The sequence below is a fragment of the Triturus cristatus genome, chromosome 3_2 (assembly GCF_964204655.1).
Source record: "Triturus cristatus chromosome 3_2, aTriCri1.1, whole genome shotgun sequence".
Lineage (NCBI taxonomy): Eukaryota > Metazoa > Chordata > Amphibia > Caudata > Salamandridae > Triturus > Triturus cristatus.
In genome coordinates, this window is record NC_140584.1 from 560,780,280 (window position 1) to 560,803,896 (window position 23,617).

The 23,617-nt window shown below is 44.9% G+C and overlaps 1 protein-coding gene across 1 annotated transcript in view; it reads left to right on the plus strand.

Moving 5' to 3' along the window:
• Nucleotides 1-23,617, plus strand: part of VPS13C (vacuolar protein sorting 13 homolog C) — a 2,873,871-nt gene that overhangs the window by 1,518,242 nt on the left and 1,332,012 nt on the right. The window contains exon 50 of the mRNA XM_085648297.1: nucleotides 3,757-3,986. Within this exon, the coding sequence (XP_085504423.1) occupies nucleotides 3,757-3,986 (230 nt within the window). The remainder of the gene's footprint in view (nucleotides 1-3,756; nucleotides 3,987-23,617) is intronic.

A 23,617-nucleotide genomic window follows, 5' to 3' on the forward strand; every position in this document is an offset into this window, starting at 1 on the left:
TTTGGATTAATTGATTGTGGCATAACATACTTCAGTGTACACGATTGAACAACTCATTAAGTAAAATCTTGCTGAATCATGGATGCTTGAAGAAACAATAAGTTAGTTTCTCCAATAGAGAAAAGATTTGATTGATGGTCTTGGAGGTATCTCTTTTAGACTTTTAGAAAGTGGGCATTTTCTTGCTTAACCACCTTGTGTGCCTCTACCATTTGTGTATTCACCATCTGGGTTCAGAGTGACAGGAGCTGGGGATGTACATTCACAATAGAAAGGACCGGGGGTGGGGTTGAGGGGTGTTCTGCCTTTCCTGAGTGACTCATAGCCAGGCTGAATAAGCCTGGCTGCATTTAGAGTAGTGGGAGGAGTTAACTTGCACCTGAGGCTGCCTTCCACAAAGCTGTTTCCACCTCCTGTAGTGAAACTGGCCTGATCCAGGCAGAACTGGTTTATGTATGCCAGAGGAGCTTTGCTTGTACCAGCTTCAAAGGCAAATGTGGTATAAATACTGGGGGACTGACCACAGAATCTTAGATTACTGCTGGACTAAGGAACCTGCCAGGAAGATAAGCTGGAAGAGCTACCAGGAGGAGTACTGCTCCTTTGCTGTTTTCGCTTTGTTGGATTGGCCTGCAGTTGCTGCTTCTGTCTTGGGCAGGGAAAAGATTGGACTGTTCTTCCTGCATACGAAGTATCTTCTTGGAGATGTCTTCTGACTTGATTAGAGCTCACGAATACTTTGTGCCTCCCCCGCCACTACTTCTCCTACCCTGAGTTCTGAAGAAGATCATGAATGCCTGGGCTCAAGTCATCCTAGTGGCAACAGATTGGACCAGGGCTCCTGGACATGAGCATCCTATTCCATTGTAGATGTTCTCGGCTTGATCATCGCTCAGAAGATATGCTAGGATTTTAGTTACTTTCCAGACCTTGGATAAGTGAACTTCCTACGAACAGCGCTGCTGACCCACTGTTTGCTCTGGTCATAAATCCCAGTGCAAGCTGCCGTGCAGAATTAATAATAGCAAAATGTGTGTTCAACATACCATCTGGCGGGCATAGATATGATGTGTGGGCCTACATGGAATGAGAGAAGGCCTTTGCTGTGATTTTCAACAGTAGATAGAGGTGCTTTTTATTATTTTTGTTAGACAAATATTGTTTTATTTGTTGATGTGAATAGTGCTCCAAATTTACTAGCTTTTCTTTTTGACTTTGAATCCTCTTCTAAATCTGGCTTAATTCAATTCAATTTAGATTTATTCAGTGTGTAAAAACAGCCATAAAAGCAATACAATAAAATACATTATAATAAACAAACATGAATCATTCCCACTGACGATATCCTTTTGTACCTAGCCTCCCCGCGCAAATCACTGATTGTCCTGGTTGATGTCCTGCGCTCCTTTGGCCGTAACTCAGGCCTTGTCATCAACTGGGCTAAATCATGTGTCTATGTGCTTTCCGGGGAGGCTCCCGTCCTCCCGCGGGGATGTCCGATCCAGATTGCCTCGCAGGGGTTTCGGTACCTGGGTGTCTATATCACGCTGGACCCGGAGGCCCGCTACGAGCGAAACTTGCTTCCCCCCCTCCAGCGCTTGAAGGAGGACGTCGCGCGCTGGCGGCGCCTGCCGCTTTCGCCGCTCGGCCGGGCGGCATTGTTTAAGATGATGTCGTTGCCGCGCTTCCTGTACGCTCTCCAGAACACTATGGACCTAGTCCCGGCGCGCTACTTCCGTGAGGTGGAGAGTCTACAGCGCCGCCTGTTCTGGGACGGGAGGCCGCGTATAGCCCTGGCGAAGTTGACGCTCCCGTGGTATGACGGGGGGATTGCCCTCCCGGACATTAAGCGGTATTACTGGGCCTCCCAGCTAGCTGCAATTAATCACGGCCTCTATGGGCCCGCCTTGAACCCGGCATTTGAAATGGACAAGATGCTCCTGCCCGGTGGCGACTACAATCGAGCACTCTACTCTGGCGCGCCGGATCCCCGCCTGACGGGGCCCACGCGTGTCATGGTGCGGGTGTGGCACGCGGCCAATGCAGCTATGGGGTGGAAGGACCGTTTGACCCGGGCGTCGCCGTTGTATGCGCCTCAGCGGTTGGGCTCCCTGTGGCCCTCGAAGGGCTTCGAGAAGTGGGACACGATTGGCATCAGTAAAGTGGGGGACCTCTGGACGAGAGGGGGATTTAAAACATTCGAGACGCTGCAGACGGAGTTTCAGCTGCAGGGCAGTGAATACTTTCGGTACTTGCAGGTCCGTCATGCGCTGGGCTCCGTCTTCCCAGACGTCGCCTCCATCCCGGAGTCTTCCCCCCTGGAGGATAGAGTGCTGGATGGCCACGTTCCGGATAGCACGATCTCCCTCATTTACAAAAAATTGATTAATGACCGCTCGGGCCTGCTGACCGGCCTCCGTGAGGCTTGGGTTGCCGACGGGCTGGAGTTGGACGACGAAGACTGGATTTCCGCGGTGGCCTCTCCGAAGGAGGTGGCCATACCGGCTCGCCTTCGCTTCGTCCAGCTTAAGATACTCCACCGGGTTTACATGACGGGGCCAAGGCTTCTGCGTATGGGTTATGCTGAGGATGGGTTGTGTAAGCGTGGGTGTGGTGCTTTGGCGACTTTTTTGCATATTTTGTGGGAATGCCCGAAGGTGGAGCGATTCTGGCGTGGTGTGCATGAGGTCCTGCGTCTGGTTACACATGTCGCGCTGTTGCCTGAAGCGAGGAGATGCTTGCTGAATGTGTGGGAACCAACTGATTACTCGGTTCCGCAGACGCGATGGGTGACTCTGGGATATATGATAGCTAAGCGTGACATCGCTCAATTGTGGGGATCCCAGCGGCCCCCGGCGGTGTCGGCCTGGAAGGAGCATATGGATTGGTGCATGTTCCGAGAAAAGGTGGTGTATGTGGCGAGGGGCAAGCCTGGGGCGTGGGTGAAAATATGGGGCCCCTGGAACGCCTACCGCGGGGGTATCTGCGAGCCACCACTGCTGCCTGCTGCCTCACCGGCTCCGTCCCCCTAGTTGACCCCCTCCCCCAGCCCCGGGCACAGAGTTCCCCCAGTCCTGGACTTATTTCCCTTCCCCCTCCTTAGATTCCTGTGGATGGTCGGGGTCCCTCATTTGAGGAGCACGTGTGGTTACCTTCGATTGCGGGTTGCCTTGCGGGTGTGGTTTTTCTATGTTGTGTTTGTATAAAATGAAACCGTATAGTGGGCTTAGAGTCATGTGGCCCACGTCGTTGATGCCTCCTGATTTACTTCTCTGCAACGCCAAGTACCCTTTTGTAAGTTTGTCAGGTGCTCCTGTCACTCTAGCGGCCGGCCGGAAGGTTGTAGGCCCATACTTGTATATACTTGAGATTGCAATAAACGGTTTCAAAAAAAAAAAAAAAAAAAAAAAAATGAATCATTCCCAGAGAAGTTAGCTGTTAAATTGCATAATACAAATTTCTTGTCAATTGTAAAACAAAACACTGCCTTTCCATATGTTTATTGCCTTTAAAGTAAACATGGCAATGTTAAAACAGACCCCAACATCATTAAAATCAGCCAAATGTTTCATAGCTTTATGCGTTCTCACATTTTGCTTTAAAAACAGTGGTTTTAAATTCTGATGCCTAAAATTTAAATAAAAGTTGCAAAAGAGCATTACGTGAATTGTGCTTTGTTTCATCTTCATCTAATGTTCACTGAAGGTTACTTTGAATGTTCCTTTGCTTTAACATGTTTGCTCTTTTCTTTTGCAGAGGAACCAAGAAGACCCAGCCTAACAGTAAAAGCATTTGTCATGGATCCAGAAATAGTTTTTGTAGCCAATTTGACAAAAGCTGATGCGCCTGCTTTATCAGCCTCATTCCAATGCACTTTTTGTTTAACATCAGACAGCAACTCACAGAAGATGACGGTCATAATGAAGGATTTAAAAGTGCTAGCATGTCCTTTCCTGCATAATATTCGTGAAAAAAATATTACGACAGTAAGAATTCATTTTTTAATTTTCATTATTGCTTTTTGGGGATAGCTAGCTAGTCACTTAATTATTTTTTTCTGCCTTCTATGAGTGCTACATGGCTCTACTCCCTTGTTCCTGTATCTTCGCCAGGGTCTCCACTCATATTAAGCAGCCTCAGGACCTGATTCACAAGGGTAAAGTAACTTTTTTGTGTTAAGTTCACTCTTGTTTGGTTATTCACAAACTACGCTTTAATAATAAGTTTACGACTGCAGTGACCTCCGCACATAAAAAGATGGGCCTGTCCTATCTATTTTTACGTGCAGCATTCTCCGCCTTGGCTGTGGAGTCGTAAACTTACTATTATTTCTGCGTTTGTGAATAACAAAACAAGAGTAAACGTGGACATAAAAGTACGTTTACCATATTGAATCAGGCCCTCTGTATTTCGTTCACGCTAGGCCCCTTGCTGAAGCCAGTCAGTGCAGCCCATGATAGGAGAGCCTATAGCGTTATTCCTTTGTAAGCTCTCCCACATTTCTTCATAACTGGTGAATTATACCAAAGAAATAACAACAACCAGTCAGTCATTTGTTCCTGTCTTTGTTGTCCATATCCACCATGTAATAATTGCTGTGCATTCACCAGGTCTTCATGATCTTCAAATACTCCCATCACCATTGTCAAGTTTCTCTCCCTGTATATACCGTCTTTGACTTGGACTGTTGAGCACTTCTAGTCTCCTACTACTTCTACTTTGATTCTCAAATCTCTAAAGATTTTACTTTTTAACCTTTGTTATTAAATAGGTCTTGTTTTAATCTTTTATCTCTTATGATCTTTGTTCTCAACATCAAGAAAGTTAGGTGAACCAGGGCCTATAAATACCCAGGCATAAAATAGCACACCATAACATTATCGGGGATCCATTTGACCCTATGTTGGATAAGATAAAGGGCTCTTTCGTGAGAACACAAACACTACAATCACTCTGTTTGGTTTTTTGGTTTAGCTTCAGTGTCTGCTTTTTTAGGTCTTGCCTGGCGAAAGCAGCGCATGCGCGGCCCTTGCCATGCGAGTGCCTTTTGCAATTAATTCTCCCGAGGGCTTATATGCACGTGTCTGCATGGAAAAAGATGGCTGCTCTCGCCATTTGTCCAAAGCAAACAGCATGCGCGTGTCCGTATGGACAGTCCAACGCCATCTTGCGAAGCTTTCGTTGTCATAGCAACGAAAATGCCGCTTCGCTTTTGCAGCTTGCCACATATGGGTGTACAACATGTGCGCGCGTGCATGGCGGCGTGCTTTCGGTTTCCCTCCCTCCCCCCTTCTTCCATTGTGTGTTTGCTTTGGCTTGGCGGGTTGCCGCATATGTGTGGACAAAATGTGCACGCGCGCAAGCATGGCAACGTGAACTGTCTCACTTTGCCTGTCTATCTTTGTTTAGCTTCCCTCAGCTCTCTTCATCTGAGGCTCTGCACGTCTCTATCTCTGCTTGCCTGTCTCTCTCCGGAAGTACTTCTTTTTATCTTGTCTCTCTTCTCTCTCTGGTCCGCCTTTATCTCTCCCCGACCCTCTCCATCTCCAGCCGTCTGCCTCTCTCTCCCCGTCCCTCTCCCCTCCCCGTCCCTCTCCCTCTCTCTGGGGTGCCTCTGTGCCTTCTCGCTTTACCAGGCATGTTTTTCCGCCCATGGATAGAGCAATGGACAAATGAAGGGCAATGCTGAAGACGAGAAGTCTATTGTGATGACTTTACCTCGCCATTGAATACCGCGCATATCGTGCAAGTGTATAATTAGCTGATAAGAGAATCAAACAGATGAATTAACGTTGCGGTATTTCATTTGTCAAATACATTAGTTAGATACACTGGATGATGTTGTTTGTTTCCTCAAATTATGCAAATACTCCACTTTTATGACATCATGCCTGTGAAATATGCGGTTTGAAAATAAGACCTTTTGTGCACTGGTGACAAACAAGCATGCAATATATCTTAGAATTCATTAACACCTATGTGAATTTAATTTAGAGAAGTGGATAACATGTCGCAATCTTTTCATAAACCAAAGACCACACAAAGGTTTGTCACCGTATTTTCAAAATGTCTTATTGATATGACTGCGGTCAAGGAACTCTAGAACATTAATAGGGTCTGGGGTTTAAAAAGCTAATTTCTCAACCTCTTCCACTCTATTTTACAAACCCATTGCACTTTCAAGCTCTTGAGGCCATCGAAAATGTAATAAAAATTGATAATTTCTAGCAGCCCCCCTCACTTCCCATAAAGAAGGCAGATCTGCCATGTCCCCAGCCGTGGAGCACGATCTGCACCAGAAAGCACAGAATTGCTGACCGGGGACAAGTTAGGCTGAAGCAAGGTTGAGATGGCAAAGAACAAGCATTGAAAATGCAATAGGTCTCGCCTTTGATTAAGTTAAAGCCATTTGCTTTGCTAATGCTATTGTATAGCAAAGCAAATGGCTTTAACTTACTGAAAGGCGAGACCTATTGCATTTTTTATGCTTGTTGCCTTTTGTGGGGGCATAAACAAACTTGGCAGCACTTATGTCACTGATATCTTTGAGGCATCAGATGGACTTGATATCACAATTCTATAGTAGCTCATGGATAAACGACTGGCATTTTACTGCACCATCTTGTACTTGTGTCTGGTCATCCCTACAAAGATTTTGAGTAGTCGCCTGCTGCCTTCATTATGTGCAAGGATGGTATTTTGAAGGAAATAATGACTCCCAGCTCATACTCTCCCTCTCCCACAAGACTCCAAACACCTGGTCCCAATTCTCCGCCTGCACGACTGAAGTCACCTGATGAATGTAAAAGAACTGCTTCAAGTTCAAGGCAGAAGTAGTCATCTTTAGCAAAGACACCTCCATCTAGGACTCCACCTGGTGGCCTGCTGCACTATGATCCACACCCCACCTGACAACCCATGCAAAGAACCTTGGAATAGTAATTGACAACCAACTCACCATGACTGGACAAGGGAACGCAGTCACCACCTCCTGCTTCCACACTCTTAAAGTTATCAAAATTATCTTCAAATTACTCCCCACCAAAACTTACAGAACTGTTACTCAAGTCCTCATTACCAGCAATCTGGATAATGGCAAGGCACTCTGTCAGCATCAACACATAACTGACCAGAAGACTCCAGACCATATAAAACCCAGACACTCACCCTCAATCGCCCACTCTGCTTTTAAATCACCCCGCACGGCAAAGAGCTCCACTACCAATCCCCAAATGAGCACTCTTTGAACTCTTCACACACGCTTACAAAGTCTTACGCAACATTAGCCTCACGTACCTCAACAACCGCATAAACGCCCTCAAACCTTCTTGACACCTCTGTTCAGTGGAGCTCCTACTTGCACACAACCCCTCGTATGCAAAACCAGATCTGACAATCGTGGTGTCTCCTACTTCACTCTTAAATCTTGGAATGACCTGCCTCGGCACATCAGGGCTGCATCCTAAGTTCTTGTATTTCACAAGGAACTGAAGCCCTGGCTCTTCACCTAGCCCCGGGTCTGGCTCAGACCATACAGCTCCTATTTCAATATACCCACCTAGGTGAGTCGTATGCTATAGAAATACACATGACAGAACAGGACTGAAAGCAAATAACGCTCTTTTAAGGCACCATCAGCATCTATCTCAAATGCTTTATAATTGGCAGTTTCCTTATAGGCTCGGGTCTTTTGGTTCATGCTGAGAGGATCTCAGAACACTGCAGGGCTTCCATCATCTATATTTATGACTTTATTTTAAGGGATTTTTTTCAGATTATGCCTTTCCCTTTTCTAAAACATTCCTCCTGTGGCTCGAAGAAAGTGGCCTGTGACCCATCTTCTCTATCTGTCATCTGCGTGCCTCACTTGCACTTGGTAAAAGAGTGTGAGGGCTGTCAGAAGATGATTAAAGGAAAAAAGCAGTGAAAGACTGTGAGGGAATTTGCCTCATGGTAAATTGGAAAATCTATGGTCAGAGTAAGAAAGAAAGAAACAACAAAGGCTGGCCAGAGACAGTGCCTCTTCGACACCCCCCTCCCCCCCCAATACTCCCACAGGGGGAGATCTATGGAGTAGATTTATGTTGCAGTCATCACTACTACTCCGGACGTTCCCGCTGTTTATAAGATGTCTGCTTGACTTTGTATGTCTTGGTGTTGAAGCATGGATCGACACCCATGTGCTCACTGTCGAAAGGCAGTTCAACCACAGGTACACATCAACAAAAGCACACCATGAACTGTAAAAAGAGAAGTCCCACTCCTTGAATCCAAAGCGATTAAAGTCGAAGCATTCTTCTACACATCACTCAAGTAGATTGATGTTGAAGCACCTGTCATTGAAGAGGTCAGAGACAGTACAGCCGACCGTGACAGTGCCTTCTCATTCGCCTTCTGGGTAGTTATCTTTGTCTATGTCACTGCCACTTTTTCCACTATCATCAAGACCACCTCAGATAATATTCATACAGAGAATCCATTTCTGGTTCAACCTTTGTCCTTGAACCTTCCATCAAGGTCATTAATGTTATGAGGAGCACTTTAATGCCAGATACCAGGAAGAGGCCTCTATAACCGTCACTTACAACATCTCCATCTGCAGCCTGTGAGCTTCCAATTCCATGACCTGTGGACTCTCCTAGTTGACAAATGAAGAAGGGGTCACCCTGTTAAATCTCTTGGATTCAGACAGTTCCTGCACCTCATATACTCCAACATCTCTACTCGAGTCACCTTCAAAGTCATCTCATTGCAACATTCCAGGAAGTGCTGCTCAGTGGTGCAATGAAGCTGAACATCCTGGTGGAAGTCCATGAAGCATCAACCTCTATAATTATGGAAACCTTGCCTCTGGTCCCTGGCTTTGCAGATGTTTCTCTCTCAAGCCACACCCAAAATAATGGCCTGAGCTCCTCAAGAAATACTAGTTGTTAGAAATGGGGTCTCTGGTTGGCTATGGTTTGCACCTTTGTCCAAGTTGGTACCCTTCTTCCTAGTCAGGTTAAGTGGGATACGCTTCTAAAATAACCCCTGCTCACCCCCTTGGTAGCTTGGCCTGAGCAGACAGCCTTATCTCAGAGGCAGTGTGTAGAGCATTTGTGCACACATACAGTAATAAAGTGAAAACACTACAAAGGAACACCACACCAGTTTAGAAAAATAGGTAATCTTTATCTAAACCAAACAAGACCAAAACAACAAACATCCACAATACAGTAATCAAAATATGACTTTTAAAAGGTAGAAACAGTTCCTTTCCATAGCAAATTATAGTTGCCACACTTTTTACATAAAGTACCTTGGATGCGTCACAATCACAAACAAAAACTGCCAAAGGGAAGGTGATGCGTAGGTCCCTTATGCCCAGGGAAGGTGATGAATCGGTTCCTTACTCAAGGAGAGGTGATGCGTCAGTGCCTTAGTGCCATGCAGGGGCGGTGATGCATCAGTTCTTTACTGAAGAGTAGGTGATGCATTGGTTTCTTACTGTGCGGGAAGGTGATGCATCAGTTTCTTACTTCGGCTCTGGCGTCCTTGCAGACGTGGCGCCCAAGTGCGATGCGTGATGATCAGGGATGCGTCGGTTCTCGATGCAGCGGCAGTGATGATGCTGCGTCGGTCTCTCCATTCACGGTCCCACGGTGCGTTGGTTCTTGTAGCTGCGCTGCAGGGCCTGCGTCCGAATCGGTGCAGTGAGCTCGGACTTCGGAGATCGGTGCATGGGATTCAGCGTGTGGTGATTTCTCGAGCCGCAGGCAGGCGCTGCGTTGGTCTCTTCAGCGATGCGTCAGAAATAGTTGCAGATGCATCGTGCTTCTGAAAGCTGCATTTCTTTTCCTGCCCCCAATAGCAGGAACACCCTCCAGAGGCCCAATACAGCAACAGGCACCTCTTGGCAGTCAGAACTCCCAGCAAGGGAGTTCAGGAGAGCTGGTGGTGAAGTCTTTGTATCCCTGAGATTTTAAAACAGGAGGCAAGCTCCACTTTAAGCTCTTGGAGATCTTCCTCAAGCAGGAGACATAGCACACAGCAAGGTCTTTATCCTTTCCTTGGCAGAAATAGCCACTGCAGGCCAACCACAGGCGGCACACAGCCAAGGGGCAGTACTTCCCAGCTCTTCTCCTTGGCAGAGGATCCTCTTGAGTTCCAGAAGTAATCTAAATGTCTGGCGTGTGGGCCCCACTTTTTATAGCACAAATTCCTTTGTTCTCTAGTGGCAGAGAAGCTCTATGCCCAATCAAAACCAGTTCGGTCCTCTCTGGTTTATCTTCCTGGCAGGAGGTGGAGACAGCATAGTCCAAGGCAGGCCAGACCCATTCAAGTGTGAAATAAATCTCCTCCCCCTACTCTCAATGCAGCCCAGGTCTATTCAACCCAGCCCTGACTCACCCTGAAAAGCAGGACATACCTCACCCCTCCAAGTGGCTGTCTGAACAGAATGCCCATCCCCAACTCCTGTCACTCCAAGGCCAGACAGTCAAAACACAAACTTAGCAGAGGCACACTGCATGGCTAAACAAGACCATATCCACCTTCTAAAAGTGGTATTTACACACCCTGCATATACAATTCATCCTTACTAAAAGATGTATCTTTATATTCAGGGTTCAGGCATACCAAACTCGGTTTTCCTATCTTGTTCCTATGGGCAGGTATACTGATAAGATGTTATAAGTAAACTCCCCATTCTAACCTATGGTACAGATAGTCTTTCAAAAGTGAAAAACAAAATCAGCAGTATTTCACTATCAGGACATGCCACACATCTCAGGGCATGTCCTACCTTTCACATACACTGTACCCTGCCCACAGGGATACATTGGGCCTACCTTAGGGGTGACACACATGTAAGAAAAAGGAAGGTTAGGGCCTGGCAAGTGGGTGCACTTGTCAGGTTGACATGGCAGTACTAGACTGCATACAAACATTGCAATGGCAGGCCTGATAACCTTTTACAATGCTGCTTGTGTGGGTGGCACAATCAGTGCTGCTGGCCCACTAGCAGCATTTGACAGGCCCTGGCGCACACAGTGCACTGTACTAGGGACTTAGTAGTAAATCAAATAAGCCAATCATGGAAACACCAATCCATAATAACAATTTACTCAGAGAGCATATGCACTTTAGTACTGCTGATCAGCAGTGGTAAATGGCCCAGAGTCCTAAAACCAAGAAAGACCGGGTCAAAAACAGGACGCCAAAAAGGAAAAAGGTCTGGAATAAACATGCTGAAAAAGCCAGGTCTAACACTAGTCTTCTGATCACAGTCTGCTGTATCTACACCAGGAACTGAAACCAAATTAGATCATAGTCCTGGCTGCCAGTAAGAAGTATGCTTCGACTGGAAAGATCTGCCCCTTCTGACAGGGTACGTATTTGGGTGAAAAGGCTGTGGAACTGCAATCTAGACAGTCAGTTGCAAAGCTGTTCTTGGGTGATATGAGAGAACCCTCTGTGAATCTTTGTGTGCCTCTTGTACATGAGCTTCGTACAGATTGAAGACTCCCCACACTTTTGATAAGGTGCAACAGATTGGAAACAAAGCAAGGACTCTTAAGCTTGTAGATCTGGATGAGAAGCTGTGTTCTTTAGATCACAGTTTAAGGGCTGGGACTGTCATTAGGATCCAAGGTAGAGGGAGTAAACCCTTCTGGTGGTGTGGAAATATGGATTTTCCTGGTCAGTTATGTCCCTTATCTTGGACCCCAACGGTTCTATGTGCATGTCGCAAGTACATGTATGTTCCCTCCAGTTCCAGTATTGATGACGCAAACACATGCGTGTCCACCGTCAACATGTCCTCTGCCAGATCCGCCATGAATAGGCCGGATATTCCATTCTTAAATATGAAAGGCCACCGGCTTTATATGGTTCACTTATGCCACTTTTCAGTCCAGGCAAGTAGGCCCTGATTCTGTCATCAAACTCTTCTTGCCTTCTGCCTCTAAAAGCTCCAGCCCGAGCCTGCATCTGTGACCATGAACTTTGTCTCATTCTCTGCGCTGCTCACGAAGCCTGACATCAGCTTACTCTCTGCCAAGAACTGTATTTCACCTTCGAATTATCTGCTTCCCCCTCAGCCGATGCATTCCTGCCTAGTAGTTTAAGTAAACATTCTTCCAGTTACCAAGCAAAAAGACCCATCTTCTCTGTCCTCATGCAAGTAATTCATAGCCTTGTTACCATGGAATATTCCTACCCCCTCGCATTCAGTGTAGACACTTAGACGCTTGTACACGCACAGTCAGTATAGAATAGATTCTGTCCGAGAGTCCTTTTTGGATAACATAGTTCTTTAAACATAGGATGTTAGATATGATTTGGGATTAGGTTGACTTGACCTCCCAGACTTCTCGTCTCCACATACAGAGCTAAATGTCAAGTCCCCGTCACCCCCTAGTTACACGTCAATTACACGTCATACTGCTGCGCGCGCATCCATGCCAAGTATTATCTTATAGATCCACCTATACATGACATCACAACCAATCATGTTCCTTTTTACTCATTATTACACCCATTTTTGGTTACGCAAACCAAACGTCAATGTCCTTATCAATTGTTACGCCTACTGTATTCACTTCATTATAATGTATGTATTATAAAAGCTACTGCTTGTCAATAAAGTATGTACTTCACTTCCTGAACCCCCGTGGTGATGGAACTTGAGGCATCCGATTATAATCGCTTATTGGAATAAAGCCCATTCCGAAACTCTAATATCACGGATTCTGCCTCTCATTTTACTGAGCTATTTTATAATGTTTCTGTACCAAATTCAGCCCCGGTAAAGGAGAAATATTTACCACATGATGGCGCCCGAACAGGGACACTTTCTCATCTCACGCGCCGGCGGTGGGTTGCAGGCCCGGTCTCCTGCCACGGCTGGACGGACAATAACGCGTACCAGCAGGATTTCCTGTATCTCCCTCCGGTCAAGCGGGGGCGACTGAGACTGCAATCAACACCCAGACGAGGCGGTGAGAAGTGCGAAGTATCCCGACCAGAGCCTAGCTGAGAGAGCAAGATCCGAGGTATACAGAGACCCACCAGTCCGAAGTCAAGCCCAGTGTCCGACGAGTCGAGTCGAGTCGAGTCCGGTCCGGTTCAAGTTCAAGTTACTGAGGCCTTCCGTTTCCGAAGCTACCCGGTGAGTACCATTGCTGGGGAGGCATTTCTGACGTGCACATAGGTTGTGCCGGTCAAGACGGGTTTGGGTACACAAATCCGGTCTGCACTGTTTTAGCAGTGTATCTGTACTGTTTAGCAGTATATCAAGTATTCCGAAGTATTCCGAAGTGTCTAGTTATTGTCTAGTTATTGTCGAGAATTAAGCTTGGTGATTAGTTATGCAGACGATCATCATTGTTGTTTCAGTTAATGGTTTAATGTTAAATGTTTAAAGTGTTTAAGTATGTTCTGAATATCGTGGTATGAATGACTGTTCATTATCGTGTTTATTGTATTAAGTCTGTTCAAATTCAAGTATCAGGTCAAAATCAAGTATAAGGTCAGTTCTCAATATGCCGCTCTTTTCGAAATTAAGACAGATCACTACCAGAAAAGGGGTTCTCGAAGAAGCCGTCCCTATTCCTCCTAGGGACACTCCAGGGCACTTTATGTATCACAAACATGGCTTAGACGCTATATTATTTCTTGATTTATGGGTAGACTATACCAAGGGATTACCAGAAAGTCAAAGGTGGCCCACAGCGGGGACCTGGGATGCAGAGTGCATCATGAAAGTCGAGGAAGAGTTATGGAAAAGAAAAGTCAGACAGTCACAGAAAGACGCCGTTGAATTATGGCGAAAAGAATCACATAGACGAACAGAAAAAGCACGTAGACAGGAGGAGAAGAGTAAAGAGAATTCCAATAAAGTTCGAGAGAATCTATTAATTGAGGAAGGTATCCGAGTAAAATCAGAACAAGTAGACAGACAAAGAAATGCCCTTATGAATGGTATGTATCCTCTCCTGGCCGAAGGATTACCTAAGGCTACTCCAGAGACACCAAAAGACTTGCCAACCCCATTGTTCCCAATAAAGGTACATCCTAAGGGGCATCCTAGAACCGCAGAAGATGTTTTTCTTTCCTCATATTTAGATGACGCAGCTCCCGAGTATGCTAACTCTGCCCTACATAGACCGCATACCAGGGAGGTTCAACGCCAAGATCCAGTACCCGTATCCCTGCAGCAACAAATCGAGTCACAAGTTCCGGCAAGCACATCTGTTTCTGTATCCGCTCCTACAGCTACTTCTATGGCTATGTCCACACCTGTAGTTGCTGTGTCACGTTCGACGAATCCTTTTACACCCGACGCCCCAGATGGGGCCGCGGGAGGAGCTACCAATGTCTTTTCTACGCCACCCAGAATAAATAAACTTACTTTTCAAGAGTCAGCGCATTCACGTACACCCAAACTCCTTAGTACCCGTACGCTTAAGGAACTTCTGATAGACTGTAGATATGACCCGGTGCCTGGAAAGGAGGACGAAATGACCCTAGCATCATTGCGTATCAGACGAGCCGCAGTGTATTTAGCGAAGTTACCAGGAATGACTGCGCATCTAGATAATATATATCATTTTGTCCAAACAGGGCGAGATCCAGAATGTATTTACAGAGCTATGGAATACCAGAAAGTAGAGATACAGGGGGAACTGTTACGTTTCCTCATAAACTGTGTGATCAGAAATCAAGACCGACCGGGGGTAGACCCGGAAGCCATGAAAATTCTTACAAGATGGAGCCAGAATATATCGGAAGGGAGACATGATAAACAAAACTGTATAATAGCCATGTGCCGAAAGATCCGTAAAGAAATAGAACGCCTACACGAAGAGCGATTAGAGGTAGACGAGTTCGAACAAAACGAGGAAGAAGGGTCAGGACTGCCCACAGGACAGTCGGACACCATAGCCTATGTAGGTAGAGGAAGATCTTGTAATAGGAGTAAGACTAGATATCACACTGACTCAATATATCCGATATGTCCAGATAATAACAGAAATTTTCAAATACCTATAATTAACATAAGGTCTAACGAGCATTCGTTCCAAACCGCCGACAAACTACTACAAGAACGAAGGGGTTATCATTTCCTCGATTCTATGGATGAACAAGATTTAGCCAGGGCAGCTGTCCATTGGGTGGACAGTCCCGGAAAATATAGTGATGATACAGTAGTACGCACATTTTTTAATCTTACCCCAGATGAACAAAGGTTAGCTGGGATTTATATGATTCAACAACTCATTATACTATATCGGAGTCAGCATTCGGACCCTGGTCCCTTGCCTGACATACTGACTGAATTACTTATGAATAAATGGAGAGGTCCAGGTACTGAATTAATTAAAGAAATTCTAGAATCAAGAAAGCAGTATATTCTTTTTTGTATGTTCAGAACATGTTCCATTGTCTGTCAAGGAAAGAACTACGTATCACATAGATAGACAGAATCCCTTACGAGAAGTGCACCCAATAAAGGGTGAGGACAACGAGTTTAAACGCGTATTTGTATATACGCCTATATCGAAAATAGAATTGTTAGAAATGAAGAAAGTAGTACCCAGTCATGACAAGGACCCAGCGGGGTTTCACCGAGAAATTAAAGACATGTTACTCATGGGAGAATATACCTACCCCGACATTATGACAATATTAAAGGTGTTGATGCCTGCTGGCATTTATGAGAAACTCAAGGAAAAAGAGTGGGAGGTAGGTGATCAAAAGATAGAATGGTCAGCATTAGAAGCAGAAGAAAGGGCCCGAGGTCCAGGTTCGGGGCTTGGGGACAAAACTAAGGCATTACCAGGACTACTAGTACAGGTACTGCCACGTTTATTAACTACGAAAAAGGAAGATTGGGGTACAATTTCAGCCTGTAAACAGAAGCAAGACGAAGACACTAGTGATTACTATGCCCGTTTTGAAAAATGTTTTGGTATAAATAGTGGCATAAAAGCAAGTAGCGAATCATACCCACATCTGTTTTTAACAAAATTAGTAGAAAATGCTCTGCCCCCAGTAAAGAATAGAGTATTAAAATTCGAGAGTACCTGGCAAGGTAACACTCCAACACAAATGTTACAAATGTTACAGTACCACCACAATAGAATTAAAGAGGAACAAGAACATGAACACAGACGCATGAAAGACACGAAAATGAAAATGCTAGTTTCCCAGACAGTTCCAGCTGAAGGACATAAAAAGGGTATGACACATTCCGATTCAGCAGGACCTGTAAAGGGGACATGCAATTATTGTAAAAAGCCAGGCCATTACGTACACGATTGTCCAGTTTTAAAACATAATATCGCCATAGGTAAAACACAAGAAAGATCACGGCCACTAAGACAAGATCAGAATGAACAAGGAGCTATGCAGCATGCCCAGGCCATGCCAGCCTCACAACAGCCAATACAGTTTGTGCCAGCTGCACCACCGTTGCCTGCTGCTGCCACACAGACGACAACACGACAAATGTATCAGACCGCACAGTATGAATATCCCGAGTATCAGCGTTACGCATGAACAAGCCTAGAGAGGGAAGTTGACTTACCCCTTATCGAGATTCCTGTAGATCAAGAAGGACCTTATGTACATAGTAAATTATTAGGTCAAGATAGAAAATTTTTACTCGATACAGGGGCAAGTCGAACAACTATAAAACGTAGTGAAGTTCCAGGGGCACCCCTCTCAGGCTCACAGAATATTTCCCTTGGTTTTTCAGGAAAACCTATTGTTAATGAAGTGTCACAGCCTTTGCCACTTACGATAGGACCTCTGACCCGAACTACAGATTTACTGCTTACTAAATCATGTCCAGAAAACTTGTTAGGAATAAAAACGTTGAAAGCCCTAGGAGCCATAATATGTTGTTCTCCGGAAGGAGTAAGGTTGTTTTTACGTGATTTTAAAGGTCACTATGTATCTAGAGACATGGATCCCCGACTGCAGACTTTACCTACACACCTATGGGCACAAGGCCCTACTGATGTTGGTTGCATGAATATTACACCATATCGAGTCACACTAAAGGCAGGAGTGGTGCTACCACGAATGCGACAATACAAGTTACCACCAGATGCTGTAGTGGCTTTACTACAAATCATTGACGAGCTCATTGCCCAAGGAGTAGTTGTGGAAACAGACTCCAATATATGTAATTCACCGATAATACCGATTCTTAAACGAACAGATCCTACAGCGCCGCCAGTATATCGATTGGTTATTGATCTGCGCGAATTAAACAAATGCATTGTGCCACAATTCCCTGTGGTCCCAGATATCTCGTCATTACTGACAGCCATTGATTCCGAAGCGACATTCTTTACTGTAATTGATCTCAAAAACGCCTTTTTCAGCGTCCCAATAGATCAGGAAAGCCAATATTTGTTCGGATTTAGTTTAAATGGGCGTAGCTTTAAATTCACACGCGCACCTCAAGGATTTACAGAAAGCCCCAGCATCTATAGCCAAGCACTGAAACGAGAACTTGACAGTATCCACATGCCAGTCAACACTGCTTTGCTTCAATATGTCGATGACCTGCTGATTACCGCAAGAAGCGAACCTGAATGTGAGAAAGCATCACTGACAGTTTTACAATTTCTGGCCGAAAAAGGGCACAAGGTGTCCCCTTCTAAGCTGCAATTCTGTGTCCAGCAAGTTGTTTATCTTGGACACTCGCTGGACAAGGAGGGAAGGCAGCTTACACCCGACCGTATTCAGTTAATAGCTAACATGCCAATACCCAAGACACAAAAGGAGGTACGGGCTTTCATAGGCCTCACTTCATATTGTAGGCAGTGGATCCCTCAGTATGCATTTCTAGCAAAACCACTCATTCAATTGACAACACAGGAGGCAGCCACATCGACTGTTCTCCCTTGGACTCAGGAACACACACAAGCTTTTGAAAGCCTAAAGAAAGCTTTATGTCAAGCACCCGTTTTAGCAACGCCATGTTACAAAAAACAGTTTACACTCTTTGTTACAGAACGCGAAGGTACTGCTTTGTCAGTACTCACACAGGATCAAGCAGGAGCACACAAACCATGTGCCTATTTCTCTAGTACATTAGATCCCGTAGCTCAGGCTCTGCCTGCGTGCCTGAAATCAGTAGCAGCGACAGCTTTAGCAATCAGACAAAGCGATGCCATAGTGTTAGGACATCCATTGACAGTTCAAGTACCCCACGCAGTAGAGGTTCTTGTAAATAGAACGCAAACACAACACTTGACTATAGCGCGACTTACAGGATATGAACTTACATTGTTTCAGCCACATATAGAAATAAGACGCTGTAACACATTGAATCCAGCCACACTTTTGCCAGTAACCGGAACAGACCCACTAGCCCATGACTGTATTGAAGTTATTACTGTAACGACAAAACCCAGACAAGACTTGACCGATGTTCCATTGTCAGATCCAGACTTGACATTTTATGTCGATGGTTCATGCATGAGAACCAGTACAGGAGAGTTAGTAGCCGCTTATGCAGTCACAACAGATACTGAAGTCATTGAAACTAATCGTATAAATACTTTGTCAGCTCAAGCCGCAGAGCTCATCGCTCTGACGCAAGCCTGTATTCAAGCCACGAATAAAAAAGTCAACATATACACTGATTCACGTTATGCATTCGGAGTTGTACATGACTTCGGCGTGCTGTGGCGAGAGAGAGGTTATTTAACTTCCCACGGTGCCCACATTCAGCACGGACCCCTCATTCACGCATTATTAAATGCAATACATCTACCCACTGAAATATCAATTATGAAATGTAAGGCCCATACGAAGGTTACTGATATCATTTCCCAAGGCAATGATCTAGCCGACAGAACAGCTAAACTGACTGCTCAAGCTCAGACCCCCGACATGACAAAGACAATAGTCCCGACACCGACACATTGTATGACCGTTAAAGATCCTACTCTTGACGTAATTGACATACAGACACATGCTACACCAGACGAAATAAAGAAATGGACCGAGTTAGGAGGGATCCAAACGGACCAAGGATGGATGATGAAGGAAAGGTCTGTATGGTTCCTTCCTGATTCAATGGTCCAAGTCGTAATTAACACTATACATAGTCCGGCACATCTAGGAGAAAAAGCTATGCTAGACAGCATTCAACACATTTGGTTCAATAAACATTTACGAGCAGCAGCAAAACAAAAGGTCCGTACCTGTATGATCTGTTGCCAGTTCAACCCAGGAAAAAGTGTTCCCGTAGAACAGGGTGGATTTCACCCTCCTGATCACCCTTTTGAAGTCCTACAGATGGATTATATCCAGATGGAACGATGTCGAGGATTCAAATATGTTCTCGTAATTGTCTGCGCTCTGTCCCGTTGGACAGAGGCGTACCCGGTTTCAGATTACACTGCCCCGACTACTGCCAAACAGTTGGTTCGAGAATTCTTCCCACGATACGGTTTACCACGTGTTGTCTACTCAGATAACGGCCAGCCGTTCTCATCCGAATTAATGAAACACGTTTCACTTCTGCTAGGATATCAGTGGAAATTCCACTGTGTCCGACATCCCGAGGCAGCAGGTCTCGTAGAAAGACATAATCAGACACTGAAAATCAGACTGTCCAAAATATGCAGAGAGAAAGGGGTCGACTGGATAGTAGCATTACCAGTTGCACTTTTTTACATGAGAATGGTAGCACACTCTAGAACAGGGCTATCCCCGTATGAGGTGATCTTCGGTAGACCACCGAATATGTGGGGGACGCCTATACCACGCAAAATAACTGATATTGACTGTAATATGCTGACAGATTACTTGGCTTCCTTGATGTCTGCACTACAATCTTCTCGTTCACAGGTAGCTGCAGCCTTTCCCGACAACACTGTGAGAAATTTCGACCGAAAGACTCAACTGGAGCCCAGGTGGAAAGCACCCAAGTTGGTCCTGTTGACCACAAGAACAGCCGTGAAGATCGAGGGCCGCAAGGGCTGGATTCATTCAAGCCACATCAAGAAATTTCATGGACTATCTTCGGATATAGACATTGTGCCCTGCACTCCCTCACAGACTGATACAAAGCTTCCTTTTGTTGAACCGAACAAATCTGAAAATTACAAACTAAAGCTTAGGCCCACCAAGTCGAGCAATTTGATTGTTTAAGTCCTCTCCAAGGTGAAGCGGTTGAATTGTCTCTGACATGTATCCCTTGGACCTGAGTAGAGAAAATACCCGAAAAATGTTGAAACGACAGGCGTATTGTAAATCACTGCGTAGCCACTGCATAGTGACATTATTAATTTTGTTTTTATTGAGTCTTTTAATAATTATTACAAGTATGTTGTTGCACATATATTACCCTATTTCTAGACATGTTTATAATGTTGCTGCTGAACATTCTTTTAGTGACTTACCTCCGCATGAATTGTCTTATAGGCTTGCGCTGCGCAATAACACTTTCATTAGTATGTTACATCATTCCCATCAGACTAGTAACGCCACCAATTGTTGGGTGTGTGGCCGACTCCCTCCCTACCAGAATTATGAAGGAGTCCTGCCTTTCTTTCCACATCCATTTACACATAATGGCTCCTGTGGAGCATGGTTTAGTTTAATTAATTCCATAGACTCAGACACAGCAGTTTACCAAGACCATTGGATATGGGGAAACCTGAACCTAGTTTTATTCAAAGTCTGTTACCCTGACAAGGAGGGTCGCCCCAAAAGAACAGGAACTGATCTAGAAAATGAAGTATATGGATTAGGTAATTTTACACCTAATCTCATGATTCTAAATGTCGTATCCGAAGTTGAGCTAGTCTTACCCACCATGTCAGTATTCCCAGCAAAAGGTGAATTATGTGTAAGAAAGGTTGGTTCCATACATATGGGCCACAGTCAATGCACTACTACCGTAGAATTCAGTGACCAAGGCAAATCTTCATTCAGAGCTTCTCGCCACTCCTACTTTATATGTGGTCAAACTGCATATATGCGTCTACCCCTAGATTGGGATGGTACCTGCTACATTGCATTCCTTTTGCCACCTGTTTTCCTAGCTCCTCCTGATTATTACAGAAATATTCATTTAGTACACAACAGAAAACGGAGAGATCTCCCCATTGTCGATTACACTGAGACGGCATGGGACAAGTATGTAGATTTTAATAAAGGCATCTTTCCCTATATAGGTACTGTTACTAATAGTAAGCTGATACGTAGATTAACTAGAACCCTTGAAGCAGTAGTGAATGAGACTATTTCCGCCTTAGGCAATTTAACGGAAGAGCAGTCTGCTATGCGGATTGTTGTGCTTCAAAATCGTCTTGTCCTTGACGTCATCCTGGCTGATAGGGGCGGAGCTTGTAGGGTCATCGGATCAAGCTGTTGCGTATTCATACCAGAAAATTCGCCATCTGTATATAAAGCCATCACTCGCCTTCATAAGATTGTAAGCCAGATACACCAGAACCCAGGCACTTGGACTTGGTCCAGTTGGTTTTGGAATGCGGTATCAGCCTGGGGATGGAGAGTTCTATCCTTCCTAGGTATTGGCCTTCTCATACTATTCAGTTGCTGTCTATGTCTACAATGTGGACCAGCGATTTGTGGTCTGTGTGCCACATCGTGTATCCCACATCAAGATTTTCATTCAAGATCCCGGAAGAAGAAAGAAGAACAAATGATGCTATATGAACAGATCAATGGATTGATGAAAATTGATATCTCTTGAAGGGCAAGTAGGGGACAAGGAGGGAATGTGGAAATATGGATTTTCCTGGTCAGTTATGTCCCCTATCTTGGACCCCAACGGTTCTATGTGCATGTCGCAAGTACATGTATGTTCCCTCCAGTTCCAGTATTGATGACGCAAACACATGCGTGTCCACCGTCAACATGTCCTCTGCCAGATCCGCCATGAATAGGCCGGATATTCCATTCTTAAATATGAAAGGCCACCGGCTTTATATGGTTCACTTATGCCACTTTTCAGTCCAGGCAAGTAGGCCCTGATTCTGTCATCAAACTCTTCTTGCCTTCTGCCTCTAAAAGCTCCAGCCCGAGCCTGCATCTGTGACCATGAACTTTGTCTCATTCTCTGCGCTGCTCACGAAGCCTGACATCAGCTTACTCTCTGCCAAGAACTGTATTTCACCTTCGAATTATCTGCTTCCCCCTCAGCCGATGCATTCCTGCCTAGTAGTTTAAGTAAACATTCTTCCAGTTACCAAGCAAAAAGACCCATCTTCTCTGTCCTCATGCAAGTAATTCATAGCCTTGTTACCATGGAATATTCCTACCCCCTCGCATTCAGTGTAGACACTTAGACGCTTGTACACGCACAGTCAGTATAGAATAGATTCTGTCCGAGAGTCCTTTTTGGATAACATAGTTCTTTAAACATAGGATGTTAGATATGATTTGGGATTAGGTTGACTTGACCTCCCAGACTTCTCGTCTCCACATACAGAGCTAAATGTCAAGTCCCCGTCACCCCCTAGTTACACGTCAATTACACGTCATACTGCTGCGCGCGCATCCATGCCAAGTATTATCTTATAGATCCACCTATACATGACATCACAACCAATCATGTTCCTTTTTACTCATTATTACACCCATTTTCGGTTACGCAAACCAAACGTCAATGTCCTTATCAATTGTTACGCCTACTGTATTCACTTCATTATAATGTATGTATTATAAAAGCTACTGCTTGTCAATAAAGTATGTACTTCACTTCCTGAACCCCCGTGGTGATGGAACTTGAGGCATCCGATTATAATCGCTTATTGGAATAAAGCCCATTCCGAAACTCTAATATCACGGATTCTGCCTCTCATTTTACTGAGCTATTTTATAATGTTTCTGTACCAAATTCAGTCCCGGTAAAGGAGAAATATTTACCACAGTGGTCCAATCACCCTCCGCCACAAGGTCAATATTAACAGCAGTGCTTATACAACAGGAGAGCTGGTAGAGGTAAAGGGTAGCAGCATCAATGCACTTCCTCCTGGGGTAAGCACCATTCTCAGTTGAGGCAATAGAGGCCCACTTCCTCTCCTCTATGCACGATTGCACTCGCAGGGCGTTTTCAATTACCTCAGAGAGTAGCAAATGATAACATATGTCAAGTGTGCCTTACAGATAATACAAACTTGTTGCACTCTTCAGTTCAAATCTCAGGCAGCATCAATCTTGCTGAAACCGGTACTAAAACATGTAGGACATTTACTCCTAAAGAAGTTGCATCATGACATAACTAGGGTGCAACAAAGCCCATTCTAACTTCACAAAGAGAAAGATGAATCGATTCAAGATGTATTTTGGTGCCCAAATAAAATTCAAAAGAGACCATTCAGACCAGTCTTAGACCTCACTAGCCAACAAGTCTATCAGGAAACAAACGTTCGGACTGTTGACTCTGCCTCCAATTGTTTTCCAAACTCAGGAAAGGAGACAGAACATGCACTGTGAACTTTCAAGATACATTCATTTGCATTCCAGTGGCAAGACGTTCTGAAAGCTTCTGAGGTTCATTGTAGGCAACTCCCATTACCAATACATAGTTCTTCCCTTTGGTCTAAAATCTGCACTTCAAACCTTTTCAAAGTGCAGA